Below are 18685 nucleotides of genomic sequence, written 5' to 3'. Positions count from 1 at the left end.
TTATTCAAATTATTTATATGATCTCATTTATCTATTTAATCCTGGTTACCTTGAATGAATTGAATACAATTGTTATTCCTATTTTACAGATTTGGAAACTGAGGCTTAGAGGGAGTAGGTACTTACATCTACTAAGAATCAGCTGAGATTCACATTATAGCTTTTCTTGCTTCAAAATCAGAGCTCCATCACCTGACTTTTAAAACAACAACCAAAACAAAATAGCAAATATGAACTATAAAGACTCTTGAAAGATATACATTTTAATAGTGGGGTTTTTTTCTGAGTGGGTGGACTAAGAGTGATTTCTTTTCATATATATATATATATATATATATATTTTTTTTGTGTGTGTGTGTGTGTGTGTGGAATTACTTGTAAAATAAAGCAAAAACATATACAACCGAATCTCAGTATATATCAACTCAATGTGAGAACTGAAAACCTCTGAAAAACTTAAAAAATTATAGCTGCATTTGCGTGTACAATTGTATGCTCAACAATGAAATTTAAATGTTTTAATCACCACTTTTAAACACTCAATATGGAATGATACCTGTTACCAGAAGAACACGCTTGGGACCCCACTAGGGTTTCAGACCTCAATCTGCTCTTCCTAATCATTCCTGTGTGGGTTGTGGCTTATGGGGGGAGTACGTTATTTATTTCCCAGAATTTGTTTTTGTGTTTTGGGTTTTTTGTTTGTTTGTTTGTTTAGCCAAAGGGAAGGCCCATGGGACAACAGCACACAACACCTGGTTTTAAAATGTTCCCTAAAAACACAGCTTGGAGGAGCGCCTGGGTGGCTCAGTCAGTTAAGTGTCTGACTCTTGATTCCAGCTCAGGTCATGATGTCAGGGTGGAGGGATCAAGCCTCACATTAGGCTGCTTGAGATTCTCTCTCTCGCTTTCCTTCTCCCCAATTGTGCCCTCTCTCTCTCTCTGTCTCTCTCAAATAAATAAATAAACCAACCAATCCTGGCCCTAAGAAGAGTCAATGTCAGACATTGACCAGGACGGCCTCAAGTCAACCCTGTTTTCTGGCCTCATTCAGGCTTTGCACACTGGGTTTTTAATTATGAAAAAACACAACCCAATACAAACCAGTCTCATTGGGAATTGTTGGGCTCAATACCCCAAAGTTTGTTTTGGTCAGTGGGACCAATCTTGCCCTTGATGTTTTCTTGGAAAACCTGACCTTGCTGTTGAACCTCCTTGACACATTGTCCAGACTTGCTCATTTGCTGGTTTTGTGATCCTCCTTGATCACATATTGCATTTTAGCTGAAGTGTCTGATATTCAGGCCCTGTTATCAGGGTAAATCTGTTTGTAACAATCCCTCCATCATCCCAGCTTCAAGCCACTCCACTTTCATTTACACTTGACACTTCAAACATGCTCTTTATTGGACCCTAAGTTTATATAGATCTTCTAATAAGTTTGTATAGATCCTCCAATTCACTTCCTTTATAACAAGCTGCCTCTTATAGTTCTCTGTATCTCAAGCCACACTTTTCAGGCCGCCTTACACATAGTAGGTACACAGCAAATGCTTCTATGGCAGGTGAGGTGCTCGTTGCCTTTTACTTACCACAGGGTATAGAAATTAATAAGCACAAATAAAATAAATGTTGTACTTTCTACCAAAAAAATTGCATTTTGATAACTGTTGCTTGAAAAATTAGTACATTGTGTGTTTTTAAATGAAGATGATTTATTGCTATTGTCTAACATGTGAAGAAAGACAAAAAAATTGTTTGCAGGATCATTGGCGTGAGCATGTCAATGGCGCTGTTGGACAATTCTTGCTGAGTGTTAAGATGATTTATGTAACAGACCGAAGCTTTGCACAGTAATACATTATAGTCTCAAGCTATCAACCCTTGTTCATGCAGAGACAAAAGAATCTGAAAAATACCTACTTCTGAAGGTCTTCTCAAAAGAAATTGGAGATAATGTTGATGCCATTTAAACTCTTTTGAGAGAAATCACCATTACATGCAATGTCTTAACTTCTGAAAGCAGATAGAGGAAGTTTATCATTTTTCTTTTTTTGTGTAATCATTTTTCTAATGAACTCTGCAGTTTGCTTTGCTTTCCATGTAATTATTTGAATCATGCCACACGAATTTTCAATAACAGATGAAACACATTTAAACATTGGTATTTTTCTATCCTGAAATGTTAGGAATTATGTTACAGATTAAAAATTAAGGCATTCTGCATACATGCGATGGCAGTGTTATTTATCTTTCAAATAAAGATCTATATGAGAAACATATTTTACAATGTTATAACCATAGCCATATTTTCAGTGTATGCACGATTGCATGAAGCCATCACATAATTTAAAGATATGTACAAGATGATATCTTTTGAATTCTTCTGAGTTATGGGACTTCTTGTCACCAAAGATCAAGTGCTCTGTATAATGATTGCAATATGTGGACAAAGACCCACAAAGACAAGGCCCCCTTGGTGGAGAAACTAGATTTTAAAAAGAGAAGAAAAAGCGAAGTCCAGAAGAGAGTTCCCATTATTTGTTCCTGGTCAGCATATATTAACACTCTATCTAAACAGTATGAAAACGTGAATTCTCTGTAGTCACAAGAAAACTTATCATAATTAACATCCCACTTCCAGATGCAATAAAGTTGAATAAGAACAAAAAATAAGAACAGGCTGTAGCAAAAGGAAATGTGGATTGCAGAAAGAGAAAATAATGTAAACAGGATACCCAGGTCATGGAGTATGTTAAGCAATATGATTAAAAAGGAATGTGAGTATGTAATTAAACAGACAGGGGCAATGAGATCTTCCAGAAACCAGGTGAGAAGTTTCTTTTCCTTTGTCACTCAAATGGGGGTACTGGGAAGGTTCAGCAGGGGCAAGGACAATGGCTTTAGTCAAATGGCTGGAAAAGCTTCCAAAGAGATCAAATCAAAGGGGATCGGAAGGATCCTCTGTTACTTTCCTATAACCCAGGCTCTTGATTCAAGTCTCAAATACAATCCATCTGATTGACAATTTCACCTCCTTGCCAAGAGAGTCCCAGGGAAGACAGCCTTCCTACAACACAAGGCAGTGTGTTAGAAAGTATGGCTTTTGTGGCGAATTGAGACACTGAAATTCTGGTTCACAAGTTCATCAACATTTTCCCTAGGTCAGTAGGAGCCAAACTGCCAGGAGCCCATCGGCCAGGGCTGCTGGTCTACTGCGCGGTTCCCCGACAAAGCAGAGTTGTGACCCTCTGCACATTTCTGTCATTATCCTCTGAGCTCTTCAGCAGCCTTCGCCAGTTCATTCTTGACCACTATCGTTTTATTCTTTCCTTTCAAAAATGCAATTTCATTCCATTAAAGTAAAGGCAAAACTTGATCTTAGCTATTTATGGGGGGACAATTAAATAAACACATTATGTATGAATGGGGCTGCACTTTGTTTCAATATGAGTTCTGATCAATGGCAAATATACCGAAATTCCTTTATAATGATGCTAAATCCCCTCCTATACTGTCTATAGTTGTTTGTTTCCTTGGCCATGACCCAATCCATGGCATGTATAAATCCATTTAATAATAAACAGAGCTATGCTAAAGCTGTCATTTATCAAGAACTTTGTATGCGGCAGATACAGATCATTGGGCTTTTTACCAACCTTATTTTTTTTTTGCTTTAAATGCTCAAAAGAACCCCATGAAGCAGGTTTTGAAACTGAGGCTCACAAGGAGTCAGAAACTTGCCACAGAACCCACACTAATAAATGCTTCAGAGGACCTAGATGCAGTTCCTGTCTCCTGGACTCCAGAGCCTTCATTCCTTCCAACATGTTCTTAGCCATTCTTATCAGTCACTGGAGGAATCATTATGAGTACTCTCGACCCATCCAAACACCCGTCCCCTTCTCAGCACAGAAAAACGTAGCACTTTGTAAGATAAATATGCAAATACCAATGGTGAGATTTTAAGAAAATGACTTGAAATAGTCACTGAGTTTACTATGTAGAGCCATGAAAATACCCCCTTGAGGATGATAATATTTCGAAGTTAATATTTTAATGCTTCCAAAGGTCCCCGGTGGCCTCGAAAAGTTCATATGTATTACCGAATTAGCCAAGCCTTGTGACAGTACACTCCGGCCCACATTCCGTGACTCTTGGCTTCTATTTCCTGGTCACACGGAGATGCACAGAGCCCCCTGCACTAGAGTAGAGTTGTCCTGTGGCGTATCCCAGCACCAGCAATATGATGAGACTTTCCTGCGTCTAGGACCAGTGAGTAGCTGAAGATCAGGGAGAGCCTGGTTAAGTAGAAATAATAGAATTTTGAGTTCTTTGAATCATTTAGATCATGCAGACTGGCTACCAGTTAGAGCAAATCACTTTGCATGATTCTTTGTTTCCTATTTACCTTGCATTAACGTGGTGAAGGTCCAAGATAAAATTAAAAGTAGTGGCTTGAATTTCATGCCACTATCCCTAAACACTTTTTCTCTGTCTGTGTAGATGGTCACCATTGACTTTTATCATTCCCTGGCGAGAAGGCAAGTTGTATGGCTCGGACTGCTGATAAGGTTTTCATCTCTAGACCGGGAGGGGTATAAAGGGTGATAAGGAATATGATACCACCTTGCAAGTCCCTACCAGTTCTCCAGAATTCTACTCTAGAACCCAGCCCTCCAGATCCTCAGAAGACCTGGGATTGACTGGGTGGTCTCTAATTCAGGCTTGGGGTGGGAGGAGGCATAGTCCTGTATCTCATGGGATATGCAAAGGTCTTAGAAGGGAATGTTGGTCCCAAGACAGCTGGAGAATGAAAAATACTTGAAACTCGTGGCCTTCCTGAGACTCAAAGGAAGAAAATAAGCTCAAGTCAGAAAAGGACCTTAAGTCAATAGACAAGTGAATTAAGTCCACTGTGTCACCCAGAGATGGCCTTCATAGAAGCCTTCTTTGACTGCCCACACCCTGGTCTCATCACCAATGTCCATGTTCCTGGGCTCAGAGTACCTTTTCCTCCCCTCCATGCTCCCTTGCTGCTGGCCAGGCATGGGGCAGCACACCTGCTATTGCCAAGGGATCCCGATATGGAGCTGAGGCTTCCTCGGGGTCCTTAGCTGATGTTCTACCTGCAGGAGGCACTAGGTTCCAATGACTTCTGAGAACCCAGGGACCCCAAACTCACTCTTACAAATCATCTGGGACCTCTGTGTCACTATGGAATGGTAAGTGTAAGCCATTTCAGAGGGACAGATCAGCAGCCGAGAGGGACACCAAACTACCCTGCCCCAGACTTTCTCAGGCCGCTTAAGCCTTTATATCTCTAACAGGATGTGTCCAGCTTCCTGACACGCTGAGAGATTAACGTTATATATGGCATTGTCAGCTGGCCAGTGCAAAGTCTTGGGAATACAGGGTGTGTATTCAAGCCCTTGAATAACAATCCTATATTCACAAATTTCATGCCTTTAAAAAGTCATCTTGGCATTCATTCATTCATTTATGCATTCATTCAGTGATTCATTTGTTAATCCATTCAATAGACATTGAATGCAGATTCTAACTAGGCAGCCTCCTGCAGAATAAGGAAAACACTGGATCATATCCTATTGTAATACTTTCCTCCCCAAACTGCGATTTTCTCTAATTTATAACTCACTATAGTTAAGTCAAACTTATTCCTATGAAGTTTTCCAAAAATAAAATAAAGATATCAAGTTGTGGAAATCAACATTGAGGAATTAGCTAATTCACTTCCACATTAAAAAACACAATTACTAATTAGTCTGGCATTGGCGTTTTTATAAGTTCTGTGACATTTTGACATTCATACAATTATTATGATACTTTTATATGGCATCAGTTACACTGTAATGGGCTCATGGCAAATAACCATATCATGACTTCTAATGTAAGGAACAGAAACTGCTAAGTAGCCTTATGTTGTTAAAATTCCTGATCCGCGTAACTACCCATTACCAGTTAAGTTGTGGAATCTGTGGTTTAAGTATATAAGTGCATGGATTAAATAACATTAATGCGTAATTACATGAAAATAAACCACGTAGCTTTGTTAAATTGCAGTACAATTGTTATCACTGAATGTAAAGTGATACCAATTAAACCTTTCTTTAAAACACCACAAATTAAAATTTAACTACTGAAGAACTGCTAGCATGCAAAGTTATGGTATACCATGGGTAGAATATCCCTGAGTATTTTCAGAGGCTTAATAGCATTTATAAAATTAAAAACATCTTTCTTCTTTATCCCTGGCATTAACTGTACCTTATTTAGGAAAGTTTCAAACAGACACCATTAACTTCTTAAAAGAAATGTATCGACAACTTCAGCCTTTGAAATGTCAACACAAAAACAAATTATGCATTCGTGTGATCATATAGAGTAAATATTTTAGTGGGATAGACATTGGGATGGAATTTGGGATAAGGAAAGACCTGATACCAAAGCTAATATTAATTCTTGTTGATCCGAAACCATTGGCTATTGACCACTTTGTATCATTCAATCTAATAAAATATTAGCAATTAAACTGCTTCTATGTCACAGCATGTGTCCATCCATCATATATACTGAGCTGACTGTTTACCAGATGAGTCAAAGTGACTTATATTCTGAGTCTCGATTTTCTCCTCAGGAAAACGGGATAATGAAAGCCCCCCACACAGGATTATTGTTAAGGATTAAGTGAAGACCATAGTCAAAGGACTTAATGCAGTGCTTTTTACAAAACCAGCATTAACACACGTACTTCTCTCTCCCACCTCCCCATTTTGAATCTTTTATGCTTCTTCTTAAATCAATGCTTGTACCAGGAACTGTTGGTTTACCTCTATAGACTCAAGGTCTAAAATATACCAAGCAAATGAGAATTTAATCACACTTAGGATTCTGATACCGACCATGAATGTATTTTTCAGACAAGAGATCTAAACTATAAACAGGAAAATTTGGTATCTAATGATTGAACTTTTAGAGTTGGTGGTTTTGTTAGCAGAACTTTAGATATTTAAGAACAATGATCTGCAGAGATGAATCAAATCTTTTCCTTCACCTACCCCCAGTCGCTAACCCACACGTGCCTCTATGTGACCAGGTCTCAATCCCAGATGTTCCCAGTAGCGCTTCATTTCATCATGTCTTCCGACAGCACCTAAACAAATATATCAAAACTTGTACAACACTTAGCAAGTGCAACTTGAAGATTTTCTTTCTGTTAGACAAATAGACTCCATCTGGAAAAAATAACCCCAGGCGCTTGGATGCAGGAGCATGAAGCTTATTGGCTGAACACCCAATGAATACCTTACACTACTTTCTTTGGCTTCTACCTACTGCCTGCTCATTTCAAATCTTGCACACTTCAGCAGTCTCTGTGCTGTTAGACAAGCAAGTCCTGTTACCCATGCACTCAAACACTAGGAAGTCAAGCTTAATTTGAAAGATAGGCTTGCGAGAATGATCCGGACCCTAATTGTTTCCTTTTTATTCTAACACCCGCTCTATAAAGGACAGCTAAATATCGCTATGCCTTGATCTTAACTGGGAATAATATTTTATTATCCAGTGCCTCCTCATATTTTCAATGCTTACCACCTTCTATTTTAAACAGGAGTGTCCTCCTATAATCTTTCCTTCCTTGTTTGCTCCTCCCTTCCTCTTTTAACTAAAGCTACTTTTCAAAAGGAAAAGCCCCACATATGTTGTTATTTATTTTACTGATTGACTTTTATTCCTAAATTAGTATTATAACAATGTCAGTGTGATATTGCCTTTCAAATTAGCTGAACTGAATCTAAATGACTACGAAATCATTTAGCAGCTTTTAGAGGAAAATCAAATAAATGCAAATAGTCAGAAATCAAGGAAACAACCTTCATTTTATTTTGATGGTATAATCTTCATGATAAAAGTAGCTTTTAATTTTTTTTTAGTATTTCAAACTTTCTATGTAACCACGCTTATGCAACATGCTTACGTTACGTCTTTACTAATTATTTTTCTTTTGTCAGTTGTGAGCATGCGGCTTTTCAAAACTCAAAAGCAATTGCCCCCAGAACTTCTGGAATTCGTTCTATTATGTCGTATGATCTGAGCAGTAGGGAGTCCTATGAAACATGTTTGATTAAACATTAATTTTATAAATTGCCTTCCTTCCCCACAATTCCCATGAAAAAGGTATTCAGCTAGATTAAAACTCTGGAAAATTTTAATGGGACCTTTGAAATTGGTTTGAATTCAGTTTCTTGGAAAAATAAAACTGCTTAATGGAAGTACTCTTTATACAAGGAGTGGATATGCCTTTGAAGCAATTTTCTACCATGCATAATAATGAAATGACAGCAGGGTAGTCTGCTTGTTTGAAATGTCTTTCCCAAATCCATAAGGCTGCTTGTAATCATATCTGAAGGGATAGTGTGTATTTGTTCATAGTGATGAAGAAGAAGGGCAATGATAATTTGCAACAATATCTCTTGTCTTTTCAGTCTTACCCTGGTCCAAGCCTGGAAAGTGAAGACTTCAACATTCCACCAATCACCCCTCCTTCCCTCCCCGACCACTCACTGGTGCACGTGAATGAAGTCGAACCTGGTTACCACTCTCTGTGTCACCCAATGAACCATAATGGCCTGCTACCATTTCATCCACAAAACATGGACCTACCTGAAATCACCGTGTCCAATTTGCTGGGACAGGACGGAGCACTGCTTACCAACTCCATTTCTGTGGTAAGAATCTGCTTACCATTTTGTGGTGGGGAGTGAGGGACATACTGATGGTAATGCTACCTTTCATGGGAGAAGCTTTACATTGTAGTAACGCGGGATTCTGAAACTAGGCATAAGTTTTTAGCTAGGGTGAATGTTCTCCATAAATCCCTAAAGTAATTTTCTGTCTTCTATTGAATTCAGGGCAAAATCAATTAATTACCTGTCTGATCACTCATAGGTCTAACCCGAAGTTTTGAACACTATTTGACACTGAAGGCCCTATCATGGGGTTGAACTGTCTTACTAGCTTTCAGATAAAAACTATCTTAAAAGGGGCCACCTCTCATTTACTGCCAGATTTCTCACCACAAACAAGACCCTCACATCTTCTGAAGAGCAGTTCCTATTCAACTAGATTTCTCCCCTATTTTCCACCGATTTACAGGATAGGAAAGCAAGAAAGTCATCTTCATTTTTATTTTTGGAGGTACAATTCTAGTGATCAAAACTCATCTCCATTAAAGTGTTTCAGTCTATTGGATCCATTGTCCCCATGAATGTTCAAGGTTCTGTACTTCTCAAAGTTAGTGGGAATGTGTATCGTCCAGAAAAACCAGCAGAAATTTAATTTCCAGCTTCTACCCAGAAGTCCAGTGATCTGTATTTTTAATAAGTATCCCGTGTTTGAGAAACACTGACTTATCATGAAATCTTTCCTTCTGGTTTGTGTGTCATCTAAAACCTTAATCATTTCTCTATCTCTTAAGTAGTGAAAAATAGTTTCAGCAGTATATGGCCAAGGACAGAACTCTTTACCTTGTCATAAAACTCTCCCTGAGGTTAACAGTGACTTTTAATTAGCACCCTTTGGTTTCCGTTGTTCAATCTCTTAACAGTACATGTAACTCGATTGTCACTTTGGTAAGTCACTGAACAGTGCTGTCCTGCTCACAATGAACAAACTGATTAACTTGCTCATACTATATGGCTTCTGATAGACAACATTCACATTATCACTAATCAAAATCATTTGGGGATCTATCTCTAACTTGAGTGACTTCAGAAGGTCTTCCTGTTAATCATGAATGTCGAGGGAGGGTCAAAAGAAACCCTGAAGTCACTTTTTGAGAACGAAGCTCAGAGCCTCATGCCGTGATAGTGTCCAGATTCTCCTAAGAATTGACAGCTAGTTCGGTGGCCAAGAGAGAACTCGTTCGCAGCACTCACGGTGGCAGAAAACTATTGCCTTGATTTTTTATTCTACCTGTATAGATTTGTCCTAAGAGCATTAACTATGGCTTCATAAAATAGGAAATAGATTTTTAAACGAATATGCTAAATTTGTAAATCTGAATCATGCTGTACTTCAAAGTAGTCACCTCGAAAAGTCATGTGTCTATTCTTGTTTGGGGCTAGGCCTTCAGAACCAGTTCAACAGTCAATGAGGCATCCAGGAGATGCCTTTATAGGCACCACCTGTTTGCTAAGAAGGCAAAGAAGAATGCATACAGTGTATGCCAAGTCAGTCCCCTAAGCTTTTTCATGGTATGAATGGAGTGGGGCCATAGAAGGGATAATGAGATATTCAGTTATGTAATTTAAGTCTCAAAACCCTTTTTCCTTTATATAATTTGCCTTCTTAGCATTCCCAGGACCATCTTGATATACCACTCACTCGTTAAGAGTGTACATATGCATACATATGTTGTGTGCAACTCCAACATATATGCCTCAAGGATTCCCCCAGAGTTGTCAAAATGGCAGCCACTACATCCTTAAATGGCATGCTCAGAACCAGACCTAGTCACAGCGTGAAATGTACCACGTTCTAGGCCCCTCCTCCACTGTGCTTTCTTCTTGCCCTATCAGGAGCTTCTCCTCATCCAAATTTCTTTATGTTTTCCCCACCCAACCCCGTGTCAAAAACTGGACTTTCGGCATTTTCCCTTCAACGTGGTATTTCCTTTGGAACTTTTAACACTGTGCAAGACAGAGGGGCCCCGTTTGGTCTAAACTATGGGGACGAAGCTCTAATTTGCCATTCTGGTTCCTGGCAAGGCGTGTCTAGCAGGATTTTTCATATGCTGGTGAGCCTTCCTCCATACCTCCCAGACCACATTTTAAGATGGACATCCACTTTGCCTACTCCCAGTACTGGTCCTACCGTTGTATGCTGTTATGTAAAAAGCTACTCCGAGAAGTAATCCAAGTCTTGGTGAGGCTTTGGACGGGCTTTAGCACAGCCTAATAGAACGTTCTGTGATAACGGCTCTTCTGTTAGCCGTGCTGTCCAATAGCAGTATTCACTGGCTATGAAGCACTTTGAATGTGGCTGGAGTGACTGAAGAACTAATTTTTATCTTACTGTATTTGAATTATTTTACATGTAAGGTAGCTACATGCTCCTGGTGGCTGCTATATTGTACAGCATAGGTCTACTTGATGTTGATTCTAACATTAAATCTATATTAAACTTATTTTTTAAGACAATGGGGTCTTGGAGAAAGTAGATTCAAAGATTAAATTTATTGTAAGAATCCTCTTTCAAGGCTAGGATCTCTGGCTGGAGTCCAGGAGCCCGAGTTTGATACACTGTAAAGTTGCAATAGAAATCTAATAAAGTTGGAAGGGCCAACTTTACAGGAGTGTACTAATTCCTTTGAGAAACAAGGAGCCTCTTCAGTTCTTCTTTTGAAGTATCATGCGTCTAGAATGCCATTCATCAGTGTGTACATTTTAAATGCTTACTGTGATCTAAATGTTTGAAAGTGCTCAAATGATTGATAAGACATGGTCACTGTCCTTCTGAAGCTTATAAATTACAGAGAAAACATAAATAGGTATGGAACAGTTAGGGTAAGAAATGAAGCAATTAGAGACCAGGAGAAATGCTAAACTCAGTTTTACTGGCCAATGAACCCAGTAGGAATTCCTAGTCGGAAGAGGTTAGAGTAATCTGGTTTGGGTAGTCTATAAAACCTAGTGGAAAATGTAGGGCTGCAGGCAGGGCCTGAAAGATGGTTTTGATTTGGACAAACAGAGAGGGAAAGAAAAGGCATATTGGAGAGCATATGCAGAGCAGCTTGAGATTTTAAGTTGGAAGGTTTGACCAAAGGCTTCAAAAACCAATGAAAGGACTACGGGCTTAATATGATGGATTCAAAGAAACCATTGGCCGTTTCCACTCAAGGCAAAAGCATTATGAAAGCAGTATCAGAGGAAAATCTTTCTGGCATCTTCCTAGATGGATAGTGGTGGTAAGAAACTGGAGTTGTGGAAAGTCTGTGCAGCCAATTGTCATAACTCAGGCAAGAGGTGTTGAGGAGATACACGGGGCGGTGACAGTGAGAACAGAAAGATGGGCTACTGAGCTGTTTTCACATCATTCCCGGATACAAATGGATTGAAAAATGAACAACCCTTCATACAGTGTATTTTACATTTCAAAAGCACTCAGGGGTTCTTTGCTTTCAATGGAACTTTAAGACTAGAATATGTTTTTCGTGTTTCTTTGTAAAAACAGACTGAAACTCTTCCCCGAAAACTTTGCTTGGGCCTAATGCGATCTCAAAGTTTAACAGCCGAACTCTTGGTCAGTTTGCCAATTGTTGAAGTATGTTTGTGAAGAGGGCACAATTTAGGTCATCGATGCTCATATAGACAAGGAAGTAATGGCTACAGAAATCCAGATGTAAGAGCTGCTCACCTAGAAATTACAGGGCTCTTTCCAAGCCCTTCTTTCCAGGTCACCTACAATAATCAAAGCTAACACTTGTAGATTCTAAATAATAAACTTGCTGTAACTTTTATAATCCTATGAGTATAAACCACCCTAGGCAGATTATGTATAGGATCAACTATCTCCGATTGCATTTTCCAAAAGCTTTTCAACAAGTTTCTTGTATCTGCTTGGTCTTATCCCCAGTGGCAACATAAGTGATACAGTTTTACTGATTATAAGCATTTCCTACCAATGTCTAATATATTGGACAGAAACAAATTAGTTCATAATTAGAAATCAGTGTCTGAATGAGTATTATTATCCCAATTTCACAATTAGAAAATGGAGTTTCAGAGTGGCTAAGGACTTGCTTAGTGGCTCAGCCCATAAATATCCTAGCTTTCTTATCTGAAAAACAGGATAAAAATAGTCCTTACCTCATGGGGTTAAATGAGTATTAAAGAATTGCTTAGACCAGTCGTGGAAACAAGGGAAGCATTATTTACATTTGTTAAATGAATGGGAAAAGTGGGGTGCCTGTGTTGCTCAGTCAGATAAGCATCCGATTCTCGGTTTTGGCTCAGGTCATGATTTCATGGGTTGTGACATGTGTCCACCCTGGGCTCAGCAGGGAGTCTGCTTGAGATTCTCTTTTCCTCTCCCTCTGCCACTCCCCACACACTCACGCTTTCTCTCTCTCTCTCTCTAAAGTAAATAAATAGATAGATAAATAAATAGATAGATAAATAGATAAATAAATAAATAGGGTGGCTCAGTCAGTTAGGTGTCCAAATCTTGATTTCTGCCCAGGTCATGATCTCAGGGTTGTGGGATCGAGCCACACATCAGGCATCGCGTTCAACACAAAGTCAACTTGTCCCTCTCTCTCTGCTCCTTCCCCTGCTTTCTCTCTCTAAAATAAATAAACTCTTTCTCTCTAAAATAAATAAATAAATAAATAAATAAATAAATAAAATAAATAAAATCTTTAAAAATAAATAAAATAAAACAAATCAGTCTTTTAAAAAATGGAAAAAACAAGCTTTCTCTTGACTCTTTTGGAGGAGTTAAAATGCATGAGGGAGATTTTCCCAAAGAGTTATTTATACTTTGATCCTGAATCATCCACACATCTGTAGGGGAAAAAAAAAAAGACAATAAGCCTGCTAGTCACCAAAGGCTTTACCTTTCACTGAGTGTCCTTACATACCATTATCATTGAAACCAACATCTTGGAGCCAGACCACTTCCGTTCAAATCCTGCCACTGTCACTTACCAGCTGTGTGACACTGAGCAACTTACATAACCTTTCTGTGCCTCAGTTTTCTTATCTATAAAATGAGTATAATAAGATATTTAATCCTATAATGTGAATATTAAAGAAGTTAGTATCTGTAAAGTACTGCATATCCCACAGTAGGGACTAGATATATTCAGTGGGAATCTCTTTCTGATAAAAAGTTCACCAGGGTAGAGTATCTAGATTGCTTTTTGAAATTTATCATAAACCTATATAGAGCGTGAAACATGCTTAGGGTGCAATTTCTTCCTTCCCAGGTTTGCCAGCGTTGCCTTTTTGTATGTTCTTTCTGGTGCCATTTTATACGTCAGTAGTCAGTTGGGACTCCCACAAGAAGTTCGATTCCTGGCACTTAAAAAAGGTTCCATTTTCTTAAAGTCCCTGTTTTCTAAGCCCAGCCTATAAAACAGGATAGAATTTCTATTAGTATATACTGTCAAACAAGTGCCAATTAGTTCTGATTCTCTAGGTCCAAGTTAAACAGCTATTCCTGACCCACTATTGCAAGAGTTCCATTTTTCTCAACATTCCCTTGAGTTATTTTGATAGTGCGTAACTGATGAGCCTGAGCTTCTCAGAGAGTGGAATCTGGCTAGGTGAGCACTGGCACAAGAGTCTGGAAAGCCAGGGCCTGCCTTGGATAAGCTTGTTAAGCATGGGCAATTTACTGCACCCCATCTGTAACCAGCAGGATTGGGCTAGATCAGGGGTTCCAAAGAAGCTGGTTGGAGCCAGAGGAAGGCGGGAATCAGCCAGAGGTTTTTTGCTGTTATTTGTCTCACTTGTTCACATTTCCTATAAAAGCTCCCCTACACAACAGATTCTGTCCCCCGAGAAGATGGAAAACCACAGAACTAGTTGATCTCCGAGACCCAGTCCAGGGCTAGCATTTTCCTATGATTCATACTCTGTTGACCACACAACTGTGATCCAGACTCACGACTCACCCAACTTTTCACTTTGGTCACTTAGTAATTTTTTCTACTGTCACTTTGGCTTTCTTAGTGTTTTACCTGTTCTCCAGCGCCCCCCCTCCGGGGGGGCCTAATTGGTTATTAAGATATTTGAATCTATTGAACAGAACGTTTCTTTGAGTGGAAAATGTTGTTCTGCCATTAAGAAGAAGTGATGTTGTTTGGTGAGACCGGACAGTGTTTTCATGTTGTTATAAAGAAACGACAGAACTATTTTGGGAGAAAGGTAGAATAAGAAAATATCTGTATTAAGTATTCATGGTTTAAGAAAAATCCTTTGATTCCTACAAACTGAAATCAAGAGCCTCTTCTTTTTCTCTCTACTCTGGCACATTCACTGCGGGGTTTAATCATGGACTGGGGGAAAGGAAAATGTAACCTTGTATAAAGTCATCCAAGCCTCACTGCCTGGCCTATATGTGGCGATTGCTTGTTCTTTGTGTGGTCAACAGAAGCTCTTTCATACAAAGAAAAACCGTGCAAAGTTTTAGAATGGCCTCACAGAAAGGAGTCATTTAGACCTGAGCTTTTGGTGGAGTGTGGTTCCTAATGACACATTATAGAAAATGTACAATAATAATAATAAAAAAAAGGCAACAAAGGAGATTTCAATTTCTTTGAATGCTTCAAATTTTCAGTTCCGGAGTTGAAAATGGAAAAAGATGTTAAAAGGCAAGGAAATGGGGGAGCGGGAGGAGGGGGTGATTTCCCAAATGCCTTATATTTCCAGGCAACAAAAGCAAGCATCATGTATATACTCAGATGTATTGTCATTTTCGGCGTTCAGTCATGCCACACTTTGCATTCGGAGGCCACCGTACAACTGTTTTGACAAGCTTCACTTCAGAAGGCTCTAGGCAGGACACAGGAACTGAAGCAGGAGTGTTCCTCCGGGTCGAGGGGGAGTGCAGTACGTCAAGGAAGTCAGATGGATTGGAGCGGCATGAATTTCTAATATGTTGCCATTATGGGAAGGACCACTGGCATATTGAATAATGTAGCTTTCAAAGCCAAGCAGAAAATGTGATTACAGGCAATCTGATTGCTGTTTTTAAAATAAATATTTTTGAAATCTTGAGATATTTTATTTCATGTAATGCATCAAGAATGTAACAGCGGACCAGAGCTAAATATCTTTCAGGACACGAAGGAGCTGATGATGTCAGCCCCATTTAGATATGAAATAATAGAAGCATTAGTTTAAAATGGAATGGATGTCACAGTGGTTTGTTTCTTTCTTTAAAAAACAGGGGAGAAAAAGCAACAGAAAGAAATGATTTTGCCCATTTTGACAGAAGAAAAAAGACGAAGAATAATTATTTAGCATTATGCCACAATTCACAAAATGTTTTGCAATTACAGCCTGGTTTTGCTTGGGTTTCCCCCCCACACAAATTACCCTTTTTTTGAATATTGCAGCACATGAGAACAAGGTATTCAACCACTTTAATGCTGTGAAGTAATGGGCTGGTTTTGTTCTTATTTTTGACCATATATAATAAAAATGTGTGGTTTGGGTTTTTTTTTTTTAATGTCAAATTCCTAATAAGGCCAAAAATGTGTTGTTTGTGGTTAGTTGTTAAGCTCTACTTCAGCCCTTTCTTTGCTCAGAACAGACTACTTTGAATGTGGTATTGATAAGGAATTCAATGGACTCAGTATGTTAATGATTTGGGACTATCTTTTAGTGCTACAATACAATATTATTCCAAACTGGAGTTCTCCTTAATAGTGTTCAGGAAAGGAGCCAATTTAAAAATAACACTTTTCTTTTCTTCTGCCAAGTAAGAAAACTCAAGATCGACTTCGTATATAGGGCTCGTTGTACTTTTTCTTCAGCCCTAGGGTTCATATGGATGTGTGCCTCACCCAAGCACGGAAGAAGTTAAAAAGCTATAAAACCAGTTATATAATATACAAACTCTAGGAGTTATTCAATCCAGCCTCTTAATTCCAGGCAGGAGTAAACCTAAACCATTTCAGATATGCGGTTTTCTATCTAAGAGCCAAGATTCCACAATTTTCCTTGGTAGCCTGTTTGTGTTTAATTAACCTTGTAACATTAAGTCAAATTGCAGTAAGAGATTTTGATTCCTTCCAGGAAGTTCCTTATTAAAGTTAAACGAAAATCTCTTACTACAATTTTCGTCTACTTTGTCCCCTTCGGATGTCTGAAGGTTTGGAGCACAGTTGATTTCAAGTAGTTGACATTTATGAAGTCAAGTTGGCAGTTGTGTTGTAACTGGCCCCAACAACCCCGATTCCTGTAACCTTTCCTCAAAGGTCATATTTTTTCAACTTTAAAACTGAATTAACTTCCTTTTTTTTTTTTTTTTTTTTAGTTTGGGATCGAAAGGCATGCTGACCACAATGGGAGGCATAGCTCCAGACAGGGCCTGAGATGACAGATTAATTTCTGAATTTTTCAAATAATTCTCTGCCCCCACGTGGACGTTTGAGGATAGGCTCTTGAATAGCATCACTGATTGCTGACATATTTAATTTTTGGCCCATCGATCACTCCCACGGCGGGTTCCTTGCTCCGCTGGGGTCTAGCCAGCAATTCCCCATCTCGTTTCTGCGTAACTCATTTCACGTCCTAAAGGCAAACATCTGGAAAGGCCATGATGGTGCTGCTCATCAATTCCTCTTTTTTTTCTGGCTGGGTATCCATTATTTAAATAGTCCTTAGCAAACAAAGAGAGGGAAGAAAAATAGTTATGTACTCACAGAAGTGTCCTCAGAGAAACAGACTCTACGTAAGACCATGAGCGAGACTCCCTGGCATGAGGTTTCGGCCACTGGATATACCCTCCCAATTGTTAATAAAATGTTCCCTAAAGTGCTGAGGAGGCCGATGGGGAAAAGCAGCACGGACTCCCGATGAAAGACAGGGGGGAGTGGGGAGGATAAACAGCCAGTGGGGCCTGTGTGTGGGGACCATGTAGCTGAGGGCTCCGGCCCAGCGTGCGCTTCCTGTTTAGGCCCCTCCTTCTGCCCTTTCTCATTGTTGGTTTCTCCTCATTTCCGGTCCTGGGAACGTTCCACTCTCAGTCCCGTACCCTAAATCATGGCGATAATACTTCCTGTATAAAGTCCTCACTCTACACCAGGCCCTAAACTGAGCACTTCGCGCACATGTCCTTCTTGCTCTCTCTTTCCTTCCTTTGCCTTTTGCCAACGATGCTCAGGACAAGCCTTCCCCCGTGAAGAGGAGAACTTCCTGTTCCCTCTCATTCCCCCCCGCGAACTCTCTACAGATAAGAGGACCAAGATACCTTACCAGCTTACTTGGTTTTATTCCTTCTAGTGGAAATTATTGATAACAATACTATAAGTAGTGCACCGCACTTGGTAAGATCTTGGTAACACTTTCTGATCGAATGAATGAACTCATTTGTCCCCACCGGAGCCCGTAATATTTTCCCCAGACAGGTGCAGGATCATTATTGTTTTTTTATGCTGACACTTTGAAGCCATTGTTGAGTCTCCTAAAATGATACAAATATTCCAGTTTTTTTTTTTATTTAATGTTCTGTGTCATGGGGTCTAAATGTTCTAGCCCACTATAATACTTTCAATATAGCTAAATGAATTTGAGCCCTAAATTTGCATCCAAGCTTGTAGTCTTAATACTTGAATCAATTTACTACTAATTCCTAACCTGTACCACTATTAAATTGATATATTTGACAATCAATTACACTGTGTTAGTTGATCTTCCTTTTTAGGCGAATACTTTTATTTTCTGAGTAAAGCTATTTTTATGGAGAAAAATTGTCAGTAAAATTACAAGACTTCTAAAGAAATATATTTCTGCCTAGTCCCCAGAATCTTGGAGGCAGAAGAAGAAATGTGAACAATTAATGTCTATTAAAAATTGGCCCACATGACCAGTGGGTTTTTTTTTTTATTATTATCATTACAAAATGATTCAATCTTTGACTTGCCATTTGC

General features: G+C 39.1%; 1 protein-coding gene across 1 annotated transcript in view; it reads left to right on the top strand.

Moving 5' to 3' along the window:
- Positions 1-18685, top strand: part of TOX (thymocyte selection associated high mobility group box) — a 292831-nt gene that overhangs the window by 157426 nt on the left and 116720 nt on the right. Inside the window, exon 3 of the mRNA XM_026516437.4 lies at positions 8508-8750. Within this exon, the coding sequence (XP_026372222.1) occupies positions 8508-8750 (243 nt within the window). The remainder of the gene's footprint in view (positions 1-8507; positions 8751-18685) is intronic.

This window comes from Ursus arctos, unplaced genomic scaffold (genome assembly GCF_023065955.2).
Source record: "Ursus arctos isolate Adak ecotype North America unplaced genomic scaffold, UrsArc2.0 scaffold_6, whole genome shotgun sequence".
Taxonomy (NCBI): Eukaryota; Metazoa; Chordata; class Mammalia; order Carnivora; family Ursidae; genus Ursus; species Ursus arctos.
The sequence above is the reverse complement of the archived record's forward strand: the minus strand, read 5'-3'. Positions and strand labels throughout refer to the sequence as shown.